General features: G+C 22.7%; 1 protein-coding gene across 7 annotated transcripts; it reads right to left on the reverse strand.

The window, feature by feature from the left end:
• Positions 1-150: 150 nt before the first annotated feature.
• Positions 151-27,896, reverse strand: LOC129611436 (homeotic protein female sterile-like). Of its 7 annotated transcripts, XM_055524590.1 has the most exons (15): positions 26,688-27,896; positions 22,014-22,098; positions 21,855-21,903; positions 21,073-21,787; positions 20,616-20,995; positions 18,846-20,094; positions 18,612-18,782; positions 16,798-16,917; positions 16,280-16,405; positions 4,208-4,263; positions 3,424-3,586; positions 1,990-3,264; positions 1,050-1,920; positions 786-951; positions 152-688 (listed from the first exon to the last, which is right to left on the reverse strand). In XM_055524590.1, the coding sequence occupies exons 4-15, from the start codon at positions 21,677-21,679 to the stop codon at positions 623-625; spliced, it is 5,250 nt and encodes a 1,749-aa protein (XP_055380565.1). In that variant the 5' UTR covers positions 21,680-21,787; positions 21,855-21,903; positions 22,014-22,098; positions 26,688-27,896; the 3' UTR covers positions 152-622. The 7 variants fall into 7 exon arrangements, with proteins under 7 accessions (XP_055380564.1, XP_055380563.1, XP_055380561.1 ...); XM_055524589.1 differs by having other exon boundaries at positions 151-688; positions 1,050-3,264; positions 16,280-16,402; positions 18,624-18,782; XM_055524588.1 differs by having other exon boundaries at positions 151-688; positions 1,050-3,264; positions 18,624-18,782.
• Positions 27,897-27,964: the final 68 nt, after the last annotated feature.

Consider the following 27,964-nt stretch of genomic DNA (forward strand, 5'->3'; position numbering starts at 1 on the left):
TATATATCTATATATATATCTATATATTATGTTATATATTCATACATATATATATATATATATATATATATATATATAAATGTTTTAAATTGTATCTTTGAACAATTTTGTTAATTATTTTTTTTCTTTATAATTTTCATTTTCTAGGAATTTTCATTATATATTTTTTTTTATTTTTTGTGTCTGTATATGTTTTACTTATTTTTTACATGTGGATTCTAAAGTTTTTAATTTATACGAATAGAAAATGGAAATTTTTTACCGCCTTCAAAAGTACTTTTGATTTCTAAATTTTCCTATATCTTTTTTGGAATTTTTATTTGTCATTACAGATAACAAATACATAATACAACTGCAAACTTATTTATTTTTTTTTTTGTATTCCCAACTAGAAAACTTTTTATTTTTCGGTGGTTTAAATCTACATTCAGTTTTCTTTTCGCGTTAAACTTGTATGAAAAATTATTTTTTCGTCCTTTTTTATAATTTTTTTTTTTGACTTATTGTTTAAGAATAATGATTGTAAATTGCATAATTTCTGGCGATAATAAAATTAACATAATCTTATAATATTCAAAATTTCAATAATGTGTTTTGAACTAAGATGATTAATGCGAAAAATTTATAGCGATTCTTCAAATGCTGCCATTAAATCACTTTGCATATTCATATCTATTTGTCCAGCCATCTAAAATCAATAAAGAGTTCAAAATTTTTATATTGTAAAATTTATGTTGTCATTTTAAATTTTTGCTCTCTCATAGATTTGAACATTTTATACTCACCGCTTCACGCCTTCGTCTTTCTTGCTCTAAACGCCTTTGCTCAGCACGTTTAGCAGCAGCTCGATCTTGTGGCGTTATTTGTGCGCCAGGTGAACTACAATTTTGAGGTGATGCTTTAATGTCTTCTACAACTCGATTGGGTGTATGAGGCTCATGAATAGATTTTCTAAAATTTAACAAAATATTAACAATCAAAATAAATATTTTATTAATTAAATTAAATAAAAATCAAAATAAAATTAAAATATATAAATACTATCATACCTTCCAGTACTTTCTTCGTGATGCTTATGCTTCTGTTCTTGCTGACGCTTCATTTCTTTTTCAAATGCTTCCTTTTGGCTGCGTTTCAATTCTTGTTGTTCTAATAATCTTTGTTTGTCAGCTTTTTCTTTTGCTTTATTTCGAAATTGTTGAAATGAATCCATTGCTGGTTTTGGTTTACTAGATGTTGGCGTATTTTGAGGAGAATTGGCCGAAGCTAATGAAGACCAAGAGCTGGCATTCTTTAAATTTTGCTCCTGGTTACTTTTAAATGCAAAATGAGCAGCTGCACGACTATCCATTCCGCTTGGAATACCACTACCGGACATCATGTTACCACCGTGCATTGACATTTTCATGTCATTAGGAGAAGTTTTCTTTTCAGGCGGACTGGGCATCATTGACTCAATTGGTTTAGGGGTGATTATGCATTTTTCCTTAGGGTCTTTCATAATATTGCTATTATTATTGCTAGTCATCATCATATTTGAGTGCTGTTGTTGTTGGTGTGGATGCTGATTTTGATGTTGCTGTTGCTGAGCAGCAACAGCTAATATTTGATGATTTATGGAATTCATAATATTATCATTCGCACCACGTCCAATTAAACTGCCACTGTTAACTCCACTCATATTGGGGATATCAAATATAGGAGTATTCATAACGTGTCCATGTATACCTAATAAACCATTCCCATTTTGTTGTTGTTGATGTTGTTGCACAAAATTATCTAAAATTCCATTCGACAAATCTAATCCAGAGAAATTAGAAGAACTCGATCCGGGACCGCCACCAACACCACCACCACCTATTCCCGCGACACTTCCAGCTCCGCTATTATTATTATGAAGACTTTGCACAGCTGCTACAGCTGCCATAGAAGTTAAATGTGAATTAAAACCATCTAAACCAAATGGATGCACAAAAGGTATATGATTACCGTTCATGCTGCCACCCAATCCAGTTGATTCCATTATATCCATATGATGTTGATTTTGCTGTAAATGGTGACTTAAATTAGTTGGTAATAAACCGCTACCAAGTCCGCTTAAGGCAGCTACCTGTAATGTTGCTGCTGATACCATATTCGGTTGTTCAAGCGAAGCAAGAGATTGTTCGACAGGATCTTCGAATTGTGGTATCTGTATTGGTTGCTTACCACTACCACCACTTAATAAATTTGGATTTATTTGTAATGACGGTGGAATTAAAGGTGGTGGACCACCTATTCCAACATTCGAAGAGGATGATGACGTGGAAGTCGTCATTGACGATGTTGTTAAATCAGTACCAACAACGTTCATATTATTATTGCTATTATTGGTATTACTATTGTTACTGATATTGTTATTATTACTATTATTAATATTAACATTACTACTATTATTCATATTATTACTATTAATGTTACTAATATTACTATTGTTGTTATTATTGTTATTATTATTATTACTATTATTATTATTACTATTATTACTATTATTATTATTACTATTATTATTATTGTTACTACTATTGTTGTTATTATTATTACTATTGTTATTTATTAAATTATTACCCACAGTCAATTTTATTTTATTACTGTTACCGGTATTACTACTGTTATTATTGCTATTATTTCCCGACATTATACCAGACATCCCACCGCCACCGCCTAAATTATTATTGGAACTTATGGGTTGTGGTGTTGTTTGTGGTGTGGATGATGATGAAAATGATGAAGATGTGGATGATGTTGTTGTTGATAATGTTGATGAAATTGTTAAATCATTTGGAATATTACTATTATTATTATTATTATTGTTATTATTATTATTATTAATATTACTACTTCCACTCAACACAGAACTGTTGTTGTTAATTATTTGCGTATTTGTGGAATTATTTGTAATTGTGTTTGAATTTGAAACTAATGAGCGTGAGTTTGATGTATTTTCCTGTGTTTGTGATTGTATTTGTTGTTGATGCAGTGATAATTGTGTTTGTGGCGTAATCGCCGGTGTTATATTTATATTATTGCTGTTATTTATTATTTTGGAATTATTTTGTTGCAATTGCTGTTGTGTTGATGATAATGTATTTATTGATGAGTTATTATTAGATATTGTCGTTGCTGTCGTTGTAGCAGTCATTGTTGATACTGTTGGTAAACTACTATTGATATTACTTAATGTTGTTGAAGTTGTAACGGCCGTTGAAGTGGTTATTGCAGAAGCTGTTAAAAATATTAACGATAATTGTATAACAGAAATATGAGCAAATGTTTCAATAAGTAATAATATTAATTAAAAACGAATAAAAAAAAATAGTTATTAAAACGAATAAAAAAAAAATTAGTTATTTATTTTGTAAGGGAAATATTAAAAAATATTACAGTTATTTTGTAGTGGTGCAATTGTTGATGTTGTTACAGCTGTTGTAGTTGTTGTTGATGCTAAGGACGTTGATGTAGTCAAAGAGTTTTGTTGCTGTGCTTGCGCTTGTGAACTATTTCCAGCTGAACTTATGGCTGTGGTTGCTGTTGTTGAATTATTTACCTAATCACACAGAGAAAAATGAATGATACAAAAACGAAAAAATCAAATACACTTATTTTTAAAAACTATCACTAATAGTTAGTACTACTTTACGAATTTGCATACAGTTTCGAATATTACAAAAATTTTAATGAAGGAAATGAAAGTTTGAATGTTGAAGTTATTTTTAATAATTTGTAGCGAGTTTCTTTTTTTAATGTAAAAGTTATTTGAAAACGCCGTAATATAAACAGTGTTTCCAAACAACATATCGCCTCCCGCCCTCTTCCTCGCATAATTCACAAAAAAAAAATGTCTAAATCTAAAAATTTCTAATTGTACTTTGATATTAAAACGTTGTTGGTAAGACGCAACTTTTCTAGTAAAGTTTTTTGTATCACAAAACCGTAACATAAATTTTAAAATTTTTCTTCTCTACGTAATTTTATAGCATAATATTTTTTTGCCAAATTTATTCGTTACCAGCAGCAAAAATAAAATTAAAATTTAGTAATGATAATACAATGAGGTCCCATTTTTATTATTTTAAATTCAAATCATATTCGTGCTCTAATTCGCCTTGGATCTTATTGCATTTTCATAAACTAAATAATTTCCAATAATATAGTGAATTTATCTTACCGAATGAGGCGGAGATGACCCTTTTGATTTTTTTTTTCTTGGTGGACGCCCGGAGCCTATTGTTTAAAAAAAAGGAAAAAGAAAATTGTAAAAATTATTCACTTTTTAAGTTATAATTATAAAACTGTTTTTATTATTTAAAGTTAAAATTCGCATGATTTTTAATATATTTAAAAAAAGAACTTTTAGGCTTAAGCATCATTTAAGTTTAAATTTATAATAATTTTCAATATCACCTTTATTTTCAATATATCATAAATTAATTTTATTTTCAATGTATAAAAATATACAAGGAATTTTTTCAAAAATTTTTGCAAATTCTATAGCAAATTTCTAAATAAAACATTTTGATCATTAGCTTTTAGATGGCTTTCAATATTATTTTAAAGAAAAAAATTTCACATTTTACAAAATATAATTAAAAATTTTTACAATGTCATATTTACATTCAGTACAAATTAACGATTTTTAATTTATCATTTACGATCATAATTATAATTTAACATTATAAATTTTTTTTTGATTATCAATATTATTAAAATAAAATATTTTTTGATTGAATTTGAAATATTTTAGGAAGCTTAGAAAGGACCAAGAACTAATTGATTACACTATCTTAAAGAAAGAAAATATGTACGTTACTCGATAGTTGTAATGGTTGGTTATCCCATTTTTCGCCATATTAGTCAAATCAACAGTATAAAGTTTATGTGATGTTTAATATATAAGTTATAAATTGAAAAATAATTGTGCTAAGCTTCAACATTCACTTCGTTTTCTTGCATATTTTTTTTTTCTTTTTTAAAGATCTAATTATAAAAGAAAAATTTATTACATTTTTGTAGCCAACATATTAATTCTCGAATTTAGTATTAACTAATTTAAATCTTTTTTTTTATTTGCCATAAAACTTTTTATATAATAATGCAAAAAATAAATATGTTGGTGATATTAAAGTGATCAGAAAAAATTCATTACACGTTTAATTATTTTATAAATTTAAACTTTAAATAATAAATTAACAATAACTATTTAAGTTTCTTAATCATATTTAGTACAATTTATTGAAAAAAAAAAAACTAAAAACAAAAATATATTTTCTTACCTAAATTTTTATAATAGAATTTAAAAAAAAATCGTGAAGCAATTTTTTACACTTTTTTAACTTAAAACCGGTTTAACGTAAAAACGTACGCAAAATTAGTTGAGTTAACTTGAATATATTTAATAGTTTTGTTGTCATCCTGTCTTTCTTTCTACAATTTCAATGAATCTTATTCCCCCGTCTTAAAATATACTTTTATCCAGCTTAATATTTATATTTTCAACTTTATCCTTTTATTAATAAAATTTTTAGATTATTTCTTTTAACTTTTCGAAGACAGAAAAACAAATATCTTCTAAAATTGTTAAAGTGAGAATTGTACATTAAAAATAAAATAAAAAATATTTTATAACATTTAATTGAATAAATTATTATATTGGGTCGCAAACGTTGAAATTTTCTGTTGGTCGGAAAAATAAAGGAAATAAAGAGTAAAAAAAAATGTGTTTTTTTTTATTCATAAATTTAATATCTTATTTATTTTTGCCTTTCCATAAGTTTTTAATTTAATTTTTTTTTTAATTTTTTTTCAAAACTTTTACTTTTTTTTTAGCATTTTTTTTTTTCTAATTTTTGTTTTGTGAGTTGTTATTTATGCAAATCTTATGCTCGTGTATAATTAAAATTAATTATGTTTATTATATATATATATATACTTATTTGTTTTATTTTAAATTTAAGTTATTAAATCTTACATAACTATTTTAAGAGTTAATTTGCGTTTAATTTTCTTTTTATTTAATTCTATTATCAAAAGAGAATTTTCACCTCCTTTAATTTTTTATTTAAATACATTTTCTTAATTAAATATTTAAATTAGAGAAGAGAATTCATTTATTTTTCCTTATTTTATTTTTTCTACCTTTTTTTTTAGTTTTCTATATAATATTTGCTGTTTAACATTTTTTTTAACTTCTGTTAATTTTCTATTATATTTTTTTATTGTTTTCCTCATTTACTTTTTTATCCATAATAAAATTCTTGTTTTGTGTTACGATTATTTAATTTTTAGTTATATATTTATAACGTTTCTTTGAGTGGAAATGAAACTACACTTACGAAAATTTTTACTACATTTTACGGTATAAATTTTTTTTAATTATATTTATGTATTTTGTAATTATGTATGTAAAAAACATCAATATTTTAATTAATATGATTTTTTAATTTGTAATTTTATTTTTTAAACATCTTTTACTATTTATTTTATTTATGATTTAAGTTGTTTTGCTGCTCATAAAAAAGAAATAGAATTTAATACACGATAAAAAAAAAAATCTAATTTAGATGAATTATATAAAAAAATAATATGAAAAAGACTTTGCAAAATATTATATTTTTAATAATAAAATATAAATTTTATATCGATATTATGTTTTGTTATGTTCTTTTAATCTATAAAGAAAGGATAACAAAAAATATAATATTTTATAGAAGTAATAGATTTTTCAAAAAATTTTCAATTCTTATTGTAAAAAAAATTAAGTAATTCATGGTTATCTAATAAAAGTGAAACTCCAAAAATTGTACAAAAATTCTTAGATTTGAAGTAGTTAAAAAATTTTGTAAAACCATAATTTGTATAAGAAATATTATTAAAGTAAATGTATTTCTGTATATTATGACTGATTACCAAAAAAAAAAAATAAAGTTATATTTTTTTTTCAATGTATCCATTACTTTATTATAAATTAATTTTAACGTTTTTTTTAAATACCTTTCATCTTTAATTTTATATAAAATAATAAGTTGCTAATTTATATAAATTTATTCTGCGAATAATATACATATATTTTTAATGATTCAATTTGAAAAACTTATATAGACATAATAAAATATCATATTTCTATTGACAATTTATGTCATAGTTAAATTTAATACAACATACATATAAAAAGAATTTATTTTAAAGACGATTTTGTAATTTATAATGAATAAAGTCTTAAAATATTCAAAACATTTTAAGAACATCAATAATTAGCTTATTTATGTAATCAAGCTATATAATCACTCTTGACAAAAATATAATTTATATAATAAAAAATATAATTACTATAATTAAATAAGCCCATGAAAGTTTAAATGGATTTAGATGGACACATTTGAAAAAAAAAATAAATAAATTTGGATCTATAAAACAAAACTAAATTAAAAATTGTATTCAATTTTCAAAGTTAAATTTTTAATGTATGTATAATTATAAAGAATTTGGAAACGACTTATGCAAAAAAATATGATGATTAATTTTTGTAATATATTTAAAGTTTTAATTACTGATTCCCTTTAACTGAATGAATTTTTCTTAATAATTTCATTATTTTTTTTTTTTCATTTTATTTAATTCAAATATTTGATCATCAACTTTTTCATTAATAAAAAAATTTCAATAGCTCAACATGCATTTGCATATAAGAGTGAAATGATATCGTATGTAATTTTATTTCATATGTAATTTCATGAAAATTAAAAAATAAATAAAAAGTAATATTTAGTTCAACTAAAGCAAGAATTTTTTTGTTTTAATGCAAATATTAAAAGTGAATTCTGTTTTTCATCTTCGATTTATGATATAAAAAAACTGCTTTTTAATAACTAAAAAAAAAATAAATATAATCATGTGTTCAGTAAAAAGTTGACAGTCAAATATTGCTTAAAATATATTTTATTTTCTATTATTATTAACTGTTCTGATATTAAGAGCTTATGAAATTTTTTATTAATTCTCATTCAATTTTTTTTTGTATTTCACCTCTATATGATTTTTTGTTTTCGTTTAATGCGGAATTTTATTTTGTATTACAAATGATATTCTAATACATATAATTTATTAATCATAAATAAAATGTATAAGTGATGACTTAAAATCTAATATTATGTTCATTCTTTCACTTGAATACTCAATGATAATAATAGTTATATATAATAATAAAACATAACGTGCAAACAATGTGTAAAGGGGTTCAAAGCCTTAGTCAGCCGTTTGGTATTGAATTAGTGTGCCTATATTTCCTTTGAATTAACTAAGTATGAATTAATAAAAAAAAAAAAAAAACAAATAATTAATTTTAAAAATTATAATTTATGTATCTAAAAAAAAAAAAATTTTTTTTTGTTTTATAATTTACGCCAATATAAACAACAAATTTTAGTTTTTTTTTTTTCTTTTCTTTTGCATATTATCTATAATAATTTTATAAATTTATTTTATTTAGTTTTTTTTTTCAAATTCAAAAGATTATTCTAAAATAATGTACAATATGTATACATGTGTAGTTCGCAAATTTTTTCGTTTTTTGTACTAAAACATCTCATTATAGACAAGAAAATAATTCGAACTAAAAATTTTTTATTTTAAAGAATGTATAATACATAAACAAAACAAGTTGCTCGGAAAAATACCCACAAGGAAAAATTTGCACAAGAGAAAAACTTTTGTATTTTGATACCGAAGAATAAATAAAACCGTAAACCCGAATACACTTTAAAAAAAATTAACTAAAACAAAACAATTTATTAATATTATTTAATTGAATAAAAGCATAAAGTTCCAAGAAAATTATGTACAAAAGCTTCTTTGAATATTTATAGAAATTTTGAACTTTTTCACTATAAAATTGTAGAATGAAAATTTTGTATTATTTCGCTTGTACAAAAATTATCTTATGAGTCTAATAGAGAGTTGTTTAAATGATAACGAAAATTAAAATTTTATAAAAAAAAAATTAAAATTCAATATGCAAGAAAAAATTTCAAATAATGAATTTCTCCATTATTTCTCTTTTAGAAAAAGATTTTATATAAATTTAATTTTTTTTTTGTTTTTCTTTTTTATAAATTTAATAAAATTCTTAAGACATATTTATTGCGATAAAAAATTTTTTAATGTTTTTTTGCTTTAATAATTTCAACATTAATTGTACTTAGTAATGGCTTGCTTGCTTTTATCTAAATTCTATTCATTTTTTGATTAATCCAATGTAATCTTGTAGTATTTCATTTTTTTCCTCATCTTTATAATTAATTATTACAATTTTAAAATAAATCTTTTATTAAATGCTAAATTTGTATTTTTACTCTTTATATTAAAATTTGATTTAAAAAAAAACAAGTTTTACTTATAAAGTTTGATTTTTATTTTGATGCCGGACCGCTAAAAAAGAAAATAAAAAAAAGAAGATACTCTATTAGCATAGTAAAGTTTATTAATTTTGTTTTTTGTTTTTTTTTATAACTATTCATATTGAAAATTAAATTTTAAACTTTTGATTAAAACAAAAAGGAAATTATTGTTAAAACAGAAAAAAAGAAAACAAGTAAAATTTGAACGAACGAAAAATGGAATAATGTGGGATTTTTAAAAATTTAAGATATACTAGTATAATAAATTTTTACAATAAAAGTTTTCAATTGTTATAATAACAACTCAAAAAATTACATTTTCGAACAAAATTCAATAAAAATTAATACTTTGTTAACTTGGACGTTTATGTTATTTGCAAAATTTCCCCCGTTTCGAAAACATCGCGTTTTTATTCAATTGCGTAAAAAATTCAAATGGTTTCGTTTAAGAATTTAACTAATTAATTAATCAATGTTTTTTTTCAGACCCCCAAAATAAAAATATCTAATTTTTTTTCAATTTATTTACTATGTCAAAAAATATTTTGTTAAATATTTAGATGGATTAGTTTTTGGATTTAGATGGCAAATGCATTAAATGCATCTCCAAAAAATAATTGTTAATGTAATGATATTAAAATATTTCATTAAAATAATATCTTTATGTTCAATTCTTATTAAATTTACTAATATATACTATCAGTTTTTTTTTTAATTTTTTTGACAGCTACACCCCCAAGATCTTATTAATACAAAGTAACATTAAAAACATTTTTTAAATTAAATAATAATCAATTATTTGTAAAATTAAGTGTTATTATAACAATTTCTATAGAATAGCCAAATCAACAGAATAGAAAATTTTTTTTACAGAGATTAATTTTCTTTATAGTTTTCGTAGTTTTTTTTTTTTGCTTCAACATATATTTTTTAAACATTTTTACACATTGTCTGCAAGTGTATCTAATGCTCCTTCTTTTATATACAAAAAAAATTATAAAAACAACGACTTTATTCCTTAAATTTTAATTATTTGAAAGTAACATTATTTTTGTTTTTTATATTACATCCATTATATCAGTTTTATTTTTTTTTTTTTTGTAAATTAAATTATAAGTTTATATTAGTTGTAGGTTAACAAAGGTAAATAAAAAATATTTCATTTTTAAATTATCACACGATGAAAATAACTTTACTCAAAAAAAACTACATTTTGTATTTTATTTAATATATAAACTATAAATGCGCTATACATAATTATTAAAAAAAATCTGGAGATTATTAATGAAATGAATGAAAAATACGGAACCAATATATATTATTTAATAAATATATTATTAAACATATTTTTATATATAAATATTTAATTTATATATTTTTTATATATTTAGATATTTGAATGAATATACAGATTTAAAATATGTATAGTAATAGAAAGTAAGATGAATGAAATTAAAAAAATATTTTCAAAATTTTTTATGTAAATTTTATGAAAATGAAATCAGAATGTACCAAAAGAAATTCGTGTAGTTTTTATTGATTTTCAATCACTATAACATGTTCATAGCCTTTTATTCAATTGAATTCAATTTTAAATATTAAGATTAAAAGTTTTTTTGAAAATGTTATAATAATATTTAGATGTGAAAATGAAATTTCTTTAAATATTTTCCATTCAAATATAAATTATGTAAAATGATGAAAAATTCAAATAATAGATGAACAAAAGAAAAATGGTAAATGACTGTGATAACGTGTAAATATTTATTTCATTTATAAGAGAAATAAAAAAAATATATGAAATTTACTTTTACTTTTAATTTTATCTTTTAATTTTTTAACATAAACATATTATAATAAATCATTAAAAGTATAAAACTTATGTATTTATATAATGCACTTGAAATTAACAAAATGAAAAATTGTAAGAAAAATTCAAAGCAACTTAGTACTTCATATTTTTGATTCAAGTTATTCTTCAATAGTATAATAACAGCTAAAATAAGTGTAAAATTATTTTCTTTTTTAAAATTTTATGCATTTTTTTTTATATATCTCTATTATTATTATTCATATTTGATTTTCTTATTTTAAATTTTTAAAAAAATATATAAATACTTTTTTTTAACTTAACTCTTCATTAATTTAAATTATATATTATATACTTACTTCAATTAATGTTATTTGTATATAAATAAATTGCAAAAATATGGAAAGGTTTTATTTTAAAAGTTTTTCGTATAATATTTATAAAATAAAATATAAAATTTTTGTAAAATTATAAATTTTTCCGACTGACCCGTTTTGTTATGATTTTTAGTAGAATAATTTGTTTTTATGTATATAAAAATGATGATAAACTATTTAGAAAAAAAGTAATAATAATAATAAATATAAATTAAGTATAATAAATAAATAAATGGCTGCTGGCCCCAATACACAATTGCTTCACGATTTTTTTTCTGATTAGAAAATATATTATGTTTTATATTATATTTTATATATTAATATATATATATATATATATGTGTACGTTATATAATTAATATTAAAAGGAAAAATAAGATAAAAATGTTTTTTTTTATACTTTTCTATTGAATAATTATTTTTGATTATACACTTTTTTTTTCAGGTCTTCTTAAAAGCATATTATATTTAGTGAAAATGATTCTTTAATTTTATATTTTTTTCATATTAAAATTTGTTCAATTATGTACTTTCCTTTTTAAAATCATATAAAAATTAAAAACAAAAATTAAAAAAAATAATAAAGAAAATCCTGAAACTATATAAATACTTTTATACAAATTACATAAACACTATTTTTTTTTTACATTAATGTTTAAAATTAATTAAAATTTATATTCAAAGTTTATGAAATAAATACATTCAATTATTATTTATATAATATATATTATTATTTAATATATGTATATACATATATATTTATTACCTTTATCATTTATATATATATATATATATTTACATATATAAGTCATTATTGCTTTATCATGTTATTTTTTCATTTTAATTAAATGTAAAAACAGGCTTCTTATTTTACTCTTCACTCTTGTTTTAAATATTTTAATTAATGTTAATTTTACATTGTAGTAATTTATTTTTAATTGCTAACTGTATAAAATAAGAAATAAGAAAATTTAATAATATTATGTCACAGTTTACATAAAAAAAAAAGAATAATTTTTGATTTCGAAATGAGAAAAAACTAATATCGATTATAATAATAAATATTATTATTATAAAATTAAATTAAAGATTATGACAAAATAGAAAAAATTGTATAAAAATATTGTAATTAAAAAAAAACTTCGATTCTTATACGTTTTTTAATTAGAAAAAAAATTAAAGATAATTTTTTTGTAGTTCTATGATAAAAGTTTGTATATTCAAATGTACATAAATATTTCTTGAAATTTTTTAACAAATTCTATATACTTATATAGCATATGTACTTGTAAAAACCTAACGATATAATTATATTTTAATATATTTACATACACATTTTTTATTTAGTCATATAAATATGTACATAAATACAGTTTAACCTGCCTAAATCAAAATCGTAATCGAATAAAGAGAATTTCTTGGATTTACGGAAAATCGAAATACGTTATGCATGGCAGTTTCATCAAACCGGGTTCTTTTAAATTTAATGTAGTTAATGACAAAATTTACACCTGTCATAATTTTTTTTACAATAAATGTCAACAGTTCGAACATAGAAAATACTCATTTATGATAATTGGACATCAAATAAGAAAACGTAGAGTTTTCCTCATAAATTAAAATAATTCAAAATTAAAATATAGTAATCCGAACAATAATTTGAATCGATTATTAAATTCAATAAATGAACGATTATTAAATTCAAATGATAACACTATTATATTTTTCCTGATTTGTAAATAATATATTTATATAATTGATAAAAACTTACGATGCATATGTATGGTAGTTAGAGAGGAAAAGCGTAAACTATACTTAAATTAAATTCTTTTACAAAGAATTTGAACAAATTTTTTTTTTAATTTTCTGCTTTTATTAACTTATTTTAATCTTATTTAAAATTATTTATAATTTCACTTATGGTACTTAAGAATCTAGTTATATTTAGTTTAATTTAAAAAAACTTACTTATCATAAATCATTCTTTCAATTAATTACAGTCAAGATATTTATTAAATTAAAACAAAAATCTCAAATAAGGCTTATTTTAAAAAAAATTTTTTGGAAAAATAGATTTTTTAATCAAAAGTAATTCACGAAATATTATAATAAGAATAATATACAAGAAATAACAATTTTAATTAAATTAAAAGGAATTTTTCAAAATAATTAAAAAAACATGGTTGTATTAATCGAAAGAATATAATAAATAAATGAAGCGGCAGTATGCTAGTTCATAATAAATTTTTTTGAGTTTTTTTTTATTTTTCTTTTTTTAACAACTATAACTTTATTATATTTATAAAATATTTTTTTAACAAAATGGGACCGATATTATTCATGCTAATTAATTTTTTAGAATCTTCTAAAAATGTGAAAATTTACTGAAGGAAAAATAATGCAGAAAAAGAAATTGGATACACTTTTCATTACTTTTTCATGCTGCAATAAATAAATTATATATTAAATTGAACTTTTTGCTTTCTATAAAAATTCTTGTTAGCATTTTATAAGATTAACAGCGTAAATATACCAATTTAATTCTAGTTTGAAAATAGGATTTTTGCACACACAATTAATTTTTTATTGTTATATGTTGTAATGAATTTTTTTTTAATACAAACTTTAAGATGTAAAATATATTCGAAAAATATATAAATATAACATAGGGAGCGACTAGGTTTGTTATTTTTTGTTTATAGCAAATAGGACAAATCTTAGCACAAATTAAATTTAATAAACGAAAAAGTAATTGAAAATACAGTGAAATTTTTAATTAAGAATACGGTATTGTAATATTTTAGAAATTTAGCTTATATTTAAAAAAAAAAGAATATCTAATTAAGTTTCCTTAAATTTATACTTTTGTTTACAATTGCTATAACCTACATAAACTGGTTTCAATCTTTAATTTATATTTCAATAATATTATTATTTTCAACACTACTACTAAGAAAAAATATTTTATATACCTATGCAAATAGATACTTTTTAAAAGTACATTACTTGAAAAAAATCTAATTAAAATTTAAATGAAAATAAGAAATTTTTTTCTTCTGTTTAATCAAAACAGAAAATAATTCAATAATATTGTGTTTTTTATTAATATAACATTTTAACTACTTAATTATTTTTTAACTTTACGATTTTGATTAGCTTTTATTAAGTATGTAAGTATTTTTCTATCTAAAAATTTTTTTTAATATTTTGAGACTTAATGAAATTTCTTATTGTATGTAAGATTTTATTTTGTTTTTATATATGACACATAAATGTTAATGATTTTGAATATTTTGCGAGATTGAATTTTTTTAATTTTTTTAAGGATAAAATAACAGTTCTTTTTAAAAATTAAAATAAAAGTTTTTCATTTTACTTCAACAATTAAAAAATTAGTATTTATTACAATATCGAAGATTTACGATTACATTTAGTAAAATAAAACAGGAAACCAATAACGACAAGCAATATACTTAACTTTTTTTGTTACATAAAATCATAAATTTTTATATACAAGAATATTAAAATAACTACTGTTTTGTAATGTGTACATATATAAATTTTACATATTTAAGGAATTTTTCAAATCTTTTTGATGCATTTATGAATACCGCAATTTTAACCCGAACATATAACTACAAACTTCATTTGTCTCAAAACTAAATTACATTTATGCGTTTTATGTTGCAACTTATTTTTTCGTAATGTATTACAATCTTCAATTGTTAATCGTTTCATTGAAAAAATATAGATATCCCTATTTTAAGCAGTTAACTTTGATATATAACTTGATACTAAAAAGAAATAATTTTATTTGATTGAATACTATGGTTTTTAAGAAAAATTACTCGGTTTTTTCTGTTTTGCGTTTCACATGTTTGTTTATAGAAACTAAGTAAAAATCATAACTGACTAAGAAAAAACTTTTTAAATGTTTGAATTTCATTTTATAAGTGCTTTTGAAAATATTAGATAAAACGCAATTTCTGTATTTCAAGAAAAAGTCAGTGAAATTCTATTACATTTTAATAGAATTATATTTAAATGTACATTTTTAGCTATATCACATATAAAATATATTTTAATGTAGCTGATTTAAATATTTGTAGTCAATGCTTTTTAAAACAGTTTGATTTCAATAAATTTTAAATAAGTAATTTTTTCTAATAAGTACTTAATAGTTTCATTTTTTCAATTATTCTTTTTTCTTTTTAGAGTTGTATGTTTTTTTTTTAATTAATAAATTTCATCTGCACTTTCTTTTCTTTTTTGTATTTTATTGTTATACAAATAATGACATAATACGCTTTAAATTTTAATTTGTCAACATTTTTGCCTTTGTTTAGCTTTATCTTAAACAATAGTTCTACGATTATTTAAAATTATTCTTTTTTTGTTCTTAATTACATTATAAGAAATGACTTGTTTTAAAAAATTATGTTTTGACTAACTTAATAAAAGGTAAATACTAATTTATTGGTAGAATATTAAAAAAAATATATATATAGAAAAACATATATATTAAAAAAAATAATAAAAACAATTAAAAATATTAAACTTAATGAAAAAAACTAATTGAAAAAAAAGGAAAAAAAAAACAACTTTTTTTTTGTATTTTTGTGTTTTTTTTTAATGATTTTTAAAAAAAATCGCGTCCTAACCTGCTTCACTATCACTTGAATCACTCGAAGTGCTGTCACTTGAACTGGACGAAGATGAATCACTAGAAGATGAACTTGATGTTTCATGACCACCATGTGTTACATCAACTTTATTCGCTGCGTCTTCTGATTTCAATCAAATAAATTATAAAAAAAATAAATTTAAAACAAATGGGTTAGTTAATACTGTAATAAAATATCGAAACATTTTTTTGGATAAAACATAATTCTTAAGATAATTTTATTGCCCATCATATATTTATTATTGATAAATAAATAATTGTTATTTTTTGAAAGCGTTACTCAGTATCCATTTTTTTAAATATCGACAAATTATCTTAATAGTATAACTTTAAAAAAAACTTATGCATCTACCTTAGTATATGTTACTTAAATAACTGTTGATACTACATAATTGATTTAAAGTGAAACATAACGTTTAAAACATTGGAATAAAAATGTTAAATTTCAGTGAAAATCCTGATTTTACGTATTACAACTAAAGAAAACTTAATTACCTTTTTTCGCGGTCTTTTTTGCTGTTCCTAATTGCCCAGTTACATCTTGAAGACGTTTTTCTAGTTCTTGCTTCTTTTCGGCCATTTGTTCATCTTTTGATTTTCCAGATATTTTTTTATCTAATAATTAATTTTTGATAAAAAAAAGAGAAAAAACAATATCAATTTGAACCATTTTAGAAGTAAAGTTCATTAGATAAAATTTTTAAAATTATAAATATAAACTAAAAGTTGAAGTACATGAAAATGACTAATAAAAAAGAAAAATGTTAATTTTTGTAATTTTTTTGAATATCGCATTATATATTAATATACTAATTCATGCAAATTTTATGTTAATATTAATTCATACTTTATAATCTTATGGTGTAAGCTATTTTTAATAATAGAAACAAAAATTACTTCTATTCGAAATTGGATATCTTTTAAAAACTATATTTATTTTTCTGAGAAATATTTTCTAAAGTTTTATTTTTATACCCAATTTAAGAAAAAAATAAATATCCTCCGCCCATTTTTTTATATTTAATTAAAATAAATAAATATTATATGTTTATATAAAAAAATTCAACCCATCACCAAACTAAAAGCTACAAAGAAAATCAAAATATTAAAAAAAGAATAATAATACAATAAAATTTCTGAAGGAAAATGAGATATTTGTTTATTTTTCCTTGAATAAAGATATAAAACTGCCACAAAAAGAATACAGAAAAATTGAACGCTGTTTTCTTTATTTAACATGCTCTACCATGCCAATTTTATTTATTTATGAAAAATAATAGAAATAAATAATGTGCTCAGTTCATCCAATTAACACAGACACTACTAGGTTTCATATTTAATTTTCTGTAAATTAAATATATGTATAATGTATTTTTCTTCTTCAAATTATCATTATTAAAATCTTGATGTTCTTTCTTAAACTTTCTTTATGGCCCTACGAAAATCAAAATTGATAAATAATTTCCAAAAGAAAAAATAATTGTAATGTACTAAATTATAAGTAATTTTAATCCTTAATTTAGTGATGGTTTAAATAAATATTTTATATTCATTTTTCAGAAACGAAAAAAATAAAAACAAATAACTAGGCACGCGTTGTGAATTTAAAACAGTATACATTCTTTTAATGTAGCATCGGAATTTCTTACTATAAACAAAAAAAAATATATCGGCGAAAATAAAGTGCAATTTCCAAATATCAACAAAAATCAATTAAATCTGATAATATAATATAAAAAAAAATAATTCCTTAATGATATGAAAGGTTTACGTTAAATACGTGCCTTAAAAATTTATAATGTGTTATCTAAAATTATGTTTTTAAATGTTTGTGGAATAATAATAAAAGATTTAATACCAAAAACTTAATAATTTTTTTTTTGTTTTAATAGAAGCCGCTTTTTGTGGTATCAAAATAAAAGCCAAAAAAAATATCAAAAATAAGTGCGAATTTTTTGTTTCACTCAAACTGTCTACAGTGAAAATGTGGTCAATTCTTAGATTTCTTTTCTCAGCTGAATTGGTAAAAAGATTTAGTTTGAATAGGAAAAGGAAATATGCTTTTTATTTGCTATTTTCGGCGGCCTCAAATATTTAAAATTAAGACTTTCATAAAAAATGGGAAAATGTAACAGTAGCTTAAATTGGTTATGACTATAAATAAATTCATATGATTTTAATTTTTTTTCAATTTTTAAGGAGATTTTTTTAAATTATTATTAGAAAATTAAAAATAGGATTTTTTTTCGTGTAAAGTATCCTTATAAAAATCGTTGATAGTAGTGTAGTGTCCATTGGGATAAACTTACAGTAAGGCTTACGAGTTTTTTTACGAAGGCAAGAAGCAACATAGCTTTCCAACTCCCTTAATGTTGACGGTTTTAGTGTTTCAAAATCAATTTCGATTTCATCTGGATTTGAATCACGTAATGATGGTTCCCTACTTTGAATTATATGAACAACTCGCCCAAGTTTATCGCCTAAAAACAATTATTTTTGAACGTATATTGTTTTGTATCTTATATAGTCTATAAAAAATGTACCTGGTAACTTGTTAATATCTAAAGACAATTGTCTCTTTTCATCATATGACATAGGTTTTGCTGTGTCTTCCTCTTCTGAATCGAAATTCATCACTTGACCAGCTTTCTTTTTATTAGCATTTCTCTGAGCACCAGCCGCTCCGCCAGTAGCGTTTGCGTTAGCTGTAGCAGGTCCGCTTGCTGCATTATTTTTCCCTCGTTTAGCTCCACCGCCACCACCACCGCCACCTCCACCTCCAGCTCCACCACCAACACTACCGGCTCCTGCAGCGGCTCCACCAGCTGCAAGAGCGCCAACGTTACTTTGTTTTGTACCACGTTGTCCTTTAACTTTAGCACCTTTATTTGCTGGCGGGTTACCGGTGCCAGCTAAATTACTAGCCGCTTGAGCATTAGATCCTACATTTATTCCTTTTCCCACACTATGTAAGTCGCATGGAAGTTTAGTATCTAATGCTGATGCCACGCCACCGACGCTACCAGCCATGCTAGTCGAATTTGTTACTCCTTTTTTATTACTGCCTCCTCCAACTACACCACTACCAGCCTTTTCTTTCATTTTCTTTTTTATTTTCTTTTTGTTGGATGCCTCCTCCATTAATTTACGCATTTCCTCTTGTAATTCTAATAATTTTGCTTCCAACACTTTTAATTTTCCTTTTCTTTCTTCATCTGAATTTGATTCCATATCGGAGTCAGACGATTCATCTGATGAAGAATCAGATTCACGTTTAATGTTAATATTGCTGAGGCCACCCGGACCAGCAGAAGCAGCATTTACAGGAACCACCCCTGCGCTTACAAAGTGGCCATGGGCATTTGGTAAAGGTTCGTCGGGTATATTCGCATAACGCATTTCAAACACATCTTGTAATTTTCGGCCCATAGCTACGACATCATGATCTGGTGGATTATATTTATAACAATTTGTAAATATCAATCGAACATCAGCTGCAAATTCTTGTGCGGTTTTGTATTCGCGATTATCCATTTTTCTTTTCACTGTTCCCAAATCCATTGGTTTTTTGATAATATCATGATAATCATGTAAACCCAATAATTCAGCATCAACTGGTTTATAAAATGGCCACGCATATCCAGAATGCTTTTTTGAAAATAACTCCTTTAATATTTCATTGCATGATTTTAATGAGTCTGATAGCTTTTCTTTATTTTTTTGTGCTGCTGATCCTGGTGCTCCAGTTAATGGTGACATTGGATAAGTTGATGATTGGAATGACATTTGATCCTAAATTTAAAAAACCAACACTTACATTAGTTTTAGATGAACTGAGTTTTCATGAATTTGAATGAACGCATAGTTCTTCAGCAAAAACATTCAAGTCAAGAGCTTTTTAAAGAGCAAAATCATTGTGAATAAATTTAGTAAAAAAAAATGTGTTAAATATCAACAAAAGTTTCTTTCTTTTAAAACTCTTTCAATAGTCTATGCAATTTATATACCTTTAAAAGGTTTTACTGAGTTAATTAAAAAGAACATTCAAATTCGTTGTGGATTTTGTAGTCATTAAATAAAAATTATGTATTTAAAGGCTTATAAACATAATAATAAGCGGATGGATGAATAATTACATATTTAAACATAACTATATTATTCATAAATTTTATTTTGATGATTTACACTTACATATGTGAAAAATAAACAATAAAAAATTTTAAAACAAATGTGATTTGAAATGATATTTTGTAAAGTTATATTAAAATATTTTCAAGACGAAAATATATAAAAATTCTTTCCATTCCGCATACCTTATTTACCTGTCGACCAGATTCTCTTCTGGCAGGCAATTTAGCACTTTTTGATTCAATTGGAGTATATGGTGATTCAAATGCATTTGCTGTCGGGGTCGTCGTATCTGCCTTTCTCTTAACACCTTTTTTCATTTTAGCAGGTTGTTGTGGTGGTATGACACCCTCAATTCCGTATGGTCCACCTGATAATGTTGAATTAGCAACAACACTCCCACTCAATGAATTGTGCGTAGTTCCAGTAGCTGTTGCTGAAGCAATACTTCCCGGTACACCAGTTGCTGTAGTTGTTGTATTCGTGCTACCAGGAACTGTTTGCGGGGGTACTGTGCCAATTGGTGGTATTGGTGGAACAGATGTCGCTGATGCTATGCCACCACCTATTTTTTTTTTTATTAAAAAATCGTTCAACATTTATTTTTAATATAATATTAAGGCATTTAACCTTCTAACATACCGGTTGGGACAGCTCCACTTACAGGTGGTAACTGCGTTGATGGATTAACTGTTGTAGCGCCTATAGCCGCAACTGCTGCTGCTGTAGCTGCAGTCACTGATGCTCCACCACCAGTTGCAGGTCTACTTGCTTGTGTTTTCTTTTTGGGACCCTTAGGAGTTGCTGATTCTATTTCAATTTCTTCTTTAGGCATACTTTCAATTTTTGCTAGGAAAAGTTTTTCTAATGTTTGGGCCATTACTACGACATCCTCTCCAGGTTTATTATAAACATAACAATTTGTAAACATTGTATTAAAATCTTGTATTGCCTCCTTAGAAGACCAATAATAATTATTTTCTAAACGTTTTCTTATTGTGCCCAAATCCATTGGCTGTTTAATAATTTTATGATAGTCTGGAAGATTTAATTTTTTTGTATCAACTGGTTGCTGGAACGGCCAACAAAATTGATGTTTCCATACTGCTTTCATTACGGTCTTTAATATATATTGTAACTGATTTGTATTACGACCTGGACGTTCTGGTGGAGGTTCAACTGGTGGTTGTACAATACCATTAACAGGTTCTATATGGGGTTCAATTCGTGGTGGAGGTTCGGTTTCCATTTTTGTTGTTTCAGGCGCCAATTCTAACGAATAAATTTTATATTTGTTTTTCTTTTTTTTTTAATACGTATTGATTACGTATTTATTGTATTCTTTTTTTATTTAAATCTAAAATTTTAAAAAAATTGGATATTATTATAACATGATTAAGAATTATATAATTATTTAAACTCACACTTAAAAGGAAAATATTTCAGTTGTACATTGCTGCATAATGAAGCAGACTGAAATCAATTAAAAAAAATATATATATATTTTTTAATTACCATAAAAATATCGAAAAATTATAAAAGTACAAGAGGAAATTAATATAAAACTAAATAAAAAAAATTACCAATTTCAACTAATACTTACGTTTAGTCAGCTCGATGTATTCATTACAAAATTTAGTTTTGAAATTGATTGCAATTATTGAATTTCTGCAAATAAAAATAATTATGATTAATTTTTCTTATTCATTGATTATATTAATTTCTAATAATTAGAAAAAAATCAAAGAGTTTTAAATGAAAAAAAATATTGAACTCTTTTCATGTGTACGTACATACATTCATATGTACATACTCGTACATACATCCAGTTTTTTATATTATAAATATTATGTTTAGTTAAGGTTTTAAATAACAAAACTACCAATATATTCTTCAAAAAAATCTTTCAAAAGTAGATAGATTGGTATATACCTCAGTACCTGTGTATACCCATTATTTTTTAAATAATTTTTCTGTATATATTAACCAAAAAGAAAAAATAATAAATTGAAAACATGAAATATGTGACGTCCATATGATGACTCATTAATTAAAGAAAAAATAATTGTAAATTTAATAAGAATATTGTTGATTTTTATTTTAAAAGCTTCTTTGATTGCATTAAACATAATTTCCGTACAATGTATAATAATATAATTTATAATAGGCACAAACTTATTATTTACATATATTGTTTTTGAATAAAAAATATGCTTTTTAATACATGTTTAGAAGTTTTACTGAACTCATAATATGTAGCATGAAACTGATATATAAAATTATCTTTTTCTAATATACGTTAAGATGCAAAATAAATTTTTTTGAACAAATCGTAAATTAGTAGAATCTGGGGCTTGGAAATTAAAAATCAAATCAATGTTCGAAAGAATAGAATATTCTTAAACACCAATTCTAAAGCCATTATTGTTTTTTGGAAAAACAAAAAATAGATGCAATAGATTTTGGAGATTCAGCTATATTATTGTTAGTGGTATTAGCAAATCAAATTGATGCAGAAATTAAAAAAAAAATCACTTAATGTTAACAATGAGTTACGTAAAGATCTAATTAAAACACTCCTGGAAATAGTAAAATATTTTTTAACATAAAAAAAAAGGAATATTTAATTGTTACTGAGCGATTTTAAATCAAATGACATTAAATTTAATGTTACTTTATTTAAAGGACTAATATAATAAGTTGGAAAAATTGATATAAAAAATGTATACCTCAAACATTTTTTAACTAAATATTATTCTCTGAACAAGCTAAATTTGTGAATAACTAATATAATTAATGAACATTTCTTTTATTATTAAGATATTATGATAATTTTCCTACAAAATAATATTTTTGTTTAACACTATAATGCAAATCAAATACAAAAAATTTGACAAATTAGTACATACATACATAAATTGGTTTCTAGGTAGGTATGCTTGCAAGCCTACATATACTTATTTTACTAAGATTGTACTCTACCTACATAAATATTTACAATAAATTTTTGTAGATATTCTTTAGTAAATCATAATAGTTACGTAGTTTAATAATTGCAGAATATAAAATAATAAATATAGTTGCATATTTTGTTATGTATGCTTGAGAAAAAGCTTTTTAAATATTAATTAAATATTATATACAATTGTTATGTATATATATACATATATATACATACATATATTAAATATATAATTAATATAATCATAGTTATCACCGCCAAATAATCTTCCTTCATATTATTTGTATGTAGTATGTGAAACTAAAGGTATACATTATTATTTCAATTTTTATTTTGTTTTATTATTTTTTTTCTTATTCGCTGAGCTACATGTGACATGCGTGACGAAAGCAACGTAAAAGTGTGTTTGTAGTAAAAAAAAAGAAGCACCTATATAATAATGCCAACATTTTTTTTTTATTTAACATTATGTATTTTGTGTTGATTTTTTTTTCTTTCTTTCAGTGTTTGTATTTTGAAAATCTGTCTGGCACACTGAAATAGAGTGTATATTATAATGGTACTCACTTATGGATTTGTAAATATAAAACAATGTAGATACATTTTTTTATATACATACGTACACTGTTAGTATATAAATAACTACACATAGATATTTATGCATATTGTATTTTCAATTATGTTCACACAATATGTTTTTTTAATGACGGTAAGATTTTAATACAATTTAAAAAAAAAATGATTTTTAGTAAATATTTGCGAAGGTGGTTGAGTATAGGTGGTTTAAATTATTCTTTTCTTATTTTTTTTTATAATCAATGCAGATTAAGAGAAATATTCAAGGTATAAAATTTCGAATGAAGAATTGGGTGAAAAACAGTCTATATATTGGTACTTACCAACGTCGGTACACACACACATTAGTGTTTATTTTTTAAAATTTAAATGCAGTTTCCTAAATTAATATTTCTATAATAAGTTATGCAATATAAAATTCCTAACAACATAAATATATTCATCTAAATATAGATTATTAATTGGACACTCTAAACATATCCAAAATATGTACATAAATAATAAAAAATTCTAAAATCTCTTTTTTGTTGCATATCAGCTTTATTATATTTCTTGAAGTTCTTAAGGTGGGTATGAAAAATCAATACATAAAAATAAAGTTCATAATAAATTTTTTTCTTTGGTAAATGAATCAATAAAACTACAGTATGTAATTCTAAATAGGTGGGTGCCTACTACTCTTATATGCTTTCTTCCTAAAAGCATAATAAATCTCAAATCACTACTCAAATTAAAAACAATTTAAAATCAACTTTAAAATTTCCCAATATTCCAATAAAATTTGGTTTTTTTAGATGATTCTTTGAGTTCTAGAAGGGTATATGTAGAAAACTGAAATTTCTATAAAGAATATTTTATTCTTTTATTTAGTCTAATTTATTTTTGGAACAATGAAATTTAATAGATTTACCTATGTTAATATAATTTAATCTAAATGTGTAGGTATACATATAAATAATAACTCCTGGTAAACATTTTAAACTTAACAGAAGCAGATCACCTACACATTAATCACATCATAAGAATTATACCTAAATACCTAGTATGTATTATTTATGAAATAATAGAAAATATCAGAAATTTTTCTTATTTATATAATAATGTGAAGAAGGAAAAAAAAAAAAAAAAAAAAAATATAATAATGTAGGTAGGTAAAATGAAAACATATTTTAATTTTGTTTTTGTTATTACAAAAAGCGTATAACTATGAAGTCACTAAAAAAAATTAGTTCATTTTATGATAATGTAAATTTACAATTTAATATCTTTTATTTTGTATTTAATTAAAAAAATATTTTCAATAGGTAAATAAAAATTTATTTTTTTTGATATAATAAATAACAATGTAAGATAGCTGTAACACATTCTTATTAAAAACAGTGTATAAATTTAATTTACCAAAACATAAACAAAAAATTTAATATTTAACGGGCTGAATATTAGGATAATGCTGAGACCGTATTGAGGAGATACAATATTGTTTATAAAAACGATATAGGTACATTTATATACATGCCATTTGCAGTTTTTAATTTTTTTTTTAAGAATTTATAAATTGAATTTGTACACTTAGGTAGATTATCACTTAGGTAGAAATCAGGTAGCTATCACACTTTCAGCAAAATATCAATATGGGCAGGTGCCTCTTGTATACCTTAATTGCATTTATCCCTAAAATTAAATATATACATATAAAAAAAAGTAATATAGAAAACATACTATATTATCATTTAAAAGTAACTTAATTAGTAATTAATAACAAATTTAATAATAAAGTACCTTTTAAGTTTTGTAGATACAAAAACACATTTATAATTTTCATATGCATAAATATTTCATGCACATCTTAATAACATAAGAAAAAAAATATGTAATTTTCAATTTGACATATTATTATTATTTTTTTTTTCTTTTTTTTCTTTTGTTTGAATTTCAGAAAGATACATACAAAATGTGATAACTGCAACTACAAGAACTGCAAAACTACAAAATCAAAATGTAAAAAAAAAACATTTTCATATAATGTATGTGTGACTGTGAATATATATTTATAATTATAAAATAAACTAGTGTCATCTCAGTCATATCTTGAAGTAGCATGATAATTTTTCTCAAACTTTTGTAGCAAATAATAATGGCGCTAAAATACTACATTTATAAAAACTGCGAGATATTAAAATTTCTATGGAGTAAATGAAACAGACAAACCTGCTAAAAAGATAATATAACAAATTCAAAAGGAGGGTTAATATTAAGGTATGATGGTACTAAATCGAATATATTTTTTCATATTTTTGTTTCTATTAAAACAAAAATTAAAAAAAGAATTAAATTAAAGAAAACTGTGTGTTTGTAAAGTAGATATACATTTTTAATTTTTCTTAATCTAATTTTTGTTATACCAATTTAATTTTTGATATATAATATTACACCTATGTATTCCTGATCAAGACACTTTCTCTCTTTTATGTCTATGACAATTACCTACACGCAGTTGAGCCAACTACAAATTTGTAGATGTGCTGTCGAGTATATATAATATTAATGTATGTACATAATATTTAAAATATGTTATTATATTTTTTTTTTCATTTGTTTTTTGTTTTTTTTTTTAATTTAAGTATCATATATTTCAATACTAAATACAAACTTCATTAATATAACTTTTTTTGAAAGAGTTCTTTCCTAAAATTGTTAATTGTTTTGTTAGAAAATTTACCTCTTTATATTTTATAATCCTCTTTCTTCGTTATGAGAAAAAAAAAACAAATTTTCAACACAGGAAATTCAAAATATTTACAAAAAGCTTTTCCTGCTAATACTTTGTTGCCATCAAATCATAAATTTCATAACTTTTCTCCCAAGTAGGAGAGGTTATAAAAAAAAAATTTCACTTTTCTTTCTTTTTTTTTTTATTGTAACAAAAATTATTCACCAAATTTCTTTTTCAATATTAAAATACTTCTTGTTTTGAACTTTTTTGGATTTTTTTTATTTTGAATGGTTATTTTTGAGGAAATATTAAGGATATTTCAATAATTTTTTTTTATTTTTTTCTTTTGAGGCGCCTCTATATAATTGAATGACGGCCATATACTAGCAGTCACTATTCAATGAGGAGCCCCAATTTTTTGTTGTAGTTGTTTTTCAGTCATTCATTAGATGATAAAAATGCAAAGTTTTTCAACTATAATTTTTAATGTCAAAACTTATTAAAAACTATTAAACTTCATTAAATTTACAAAGTATAGGTTTAAAATGGCTTATATTTTTATAAATTTCAATATTAAAACACTTTTTTACTATTATAATATTTAAAAGAAAATTTTAGCAATTCAGACGCGCGTTTATTCAGTCGATACCAAGCCGTCGATCTTGAAAAGACGTCTATGTAAATTCAAATAATATGACTATCCTTGTCTAACAAATTTATGTAAGCTATTTAAGAAAAGGCTAAAATATCAACACGGCATTTGTTGTATAGATGAATAAAATGGCCGTACACAATATATAATAGTACATTTTTTATAGATTTTCTTTTTTACTATTAATTTAATAATTTAATGTATTTATATATATTATGATATAGTTCCTTTTTAATATATTAATTATTTAAAAACATAAATTTTATTTAATTTTTAGCAGTATACATTTTTCATTTTCTTTTTAGCACCAACACTATTATAATTCTACACTTTCTAAATAAAAAAAAAAAAAATGGTGGAGTTTAATGCGGATAGAAAAATTTCTATTTTTTTTTTACTTTTTTTATCACTTTTTTATTCAAATATTACAATTGTTATTTGATTGCCATTCGGTATGAATTTTTAACAAAACTTTTTAATCCTTATTTATTTTTATTATGAAATAATCTTTTTTATATTATAATTTTGACACCTTTCCGGCTAGCAAATTTTTTTTGACTTTCCTTAAAAACGTGCTGAATTGGCATGTCATGATTGCTCACAAGCTACCATTGTTTGTGTAAAAGCCGCT

The sequence above is a fragment of the Condylostylus longicornis genome, unplaced genomic scaffold, assembly GCF_029603195.1.
Source record: "Condylostylus longicornis isolate FDR11 unplaced genomic scaffold, ASM2960319v2 ptg000049l, whole genome shotgun sequence".
NCBI lineage: Eukaryota > Metazoa > Arthropoda > Insecta > Diptera > Dolichopodidae > Condylostylus > Condylostylus longicornis.

Bases quoted from the DNA above. Each gene is read 5' to 3' on its own strand.
- LOC129611436 (XM_055524585.1), bottom strand. From the start codon at position 21,679: ATGGAAACCGAACCTCCACCACGAATTGAACCCCATATAGAACCTGTT. The intron at 4,264-16,279 runs GTTAGGACGCGA...TTTAAACAATAG, and splicing joins TTCAAGTGATAGTGAAGCAG to GCTCCGGGCGTCCACCAAGA. The intron at 689-785 runs GTGAGTATAAAA...TATTGATTTTAG, and splicing joins AAAGACGAAGGCGTGAAGCG to ATGGCTGGACAAATAGATAT.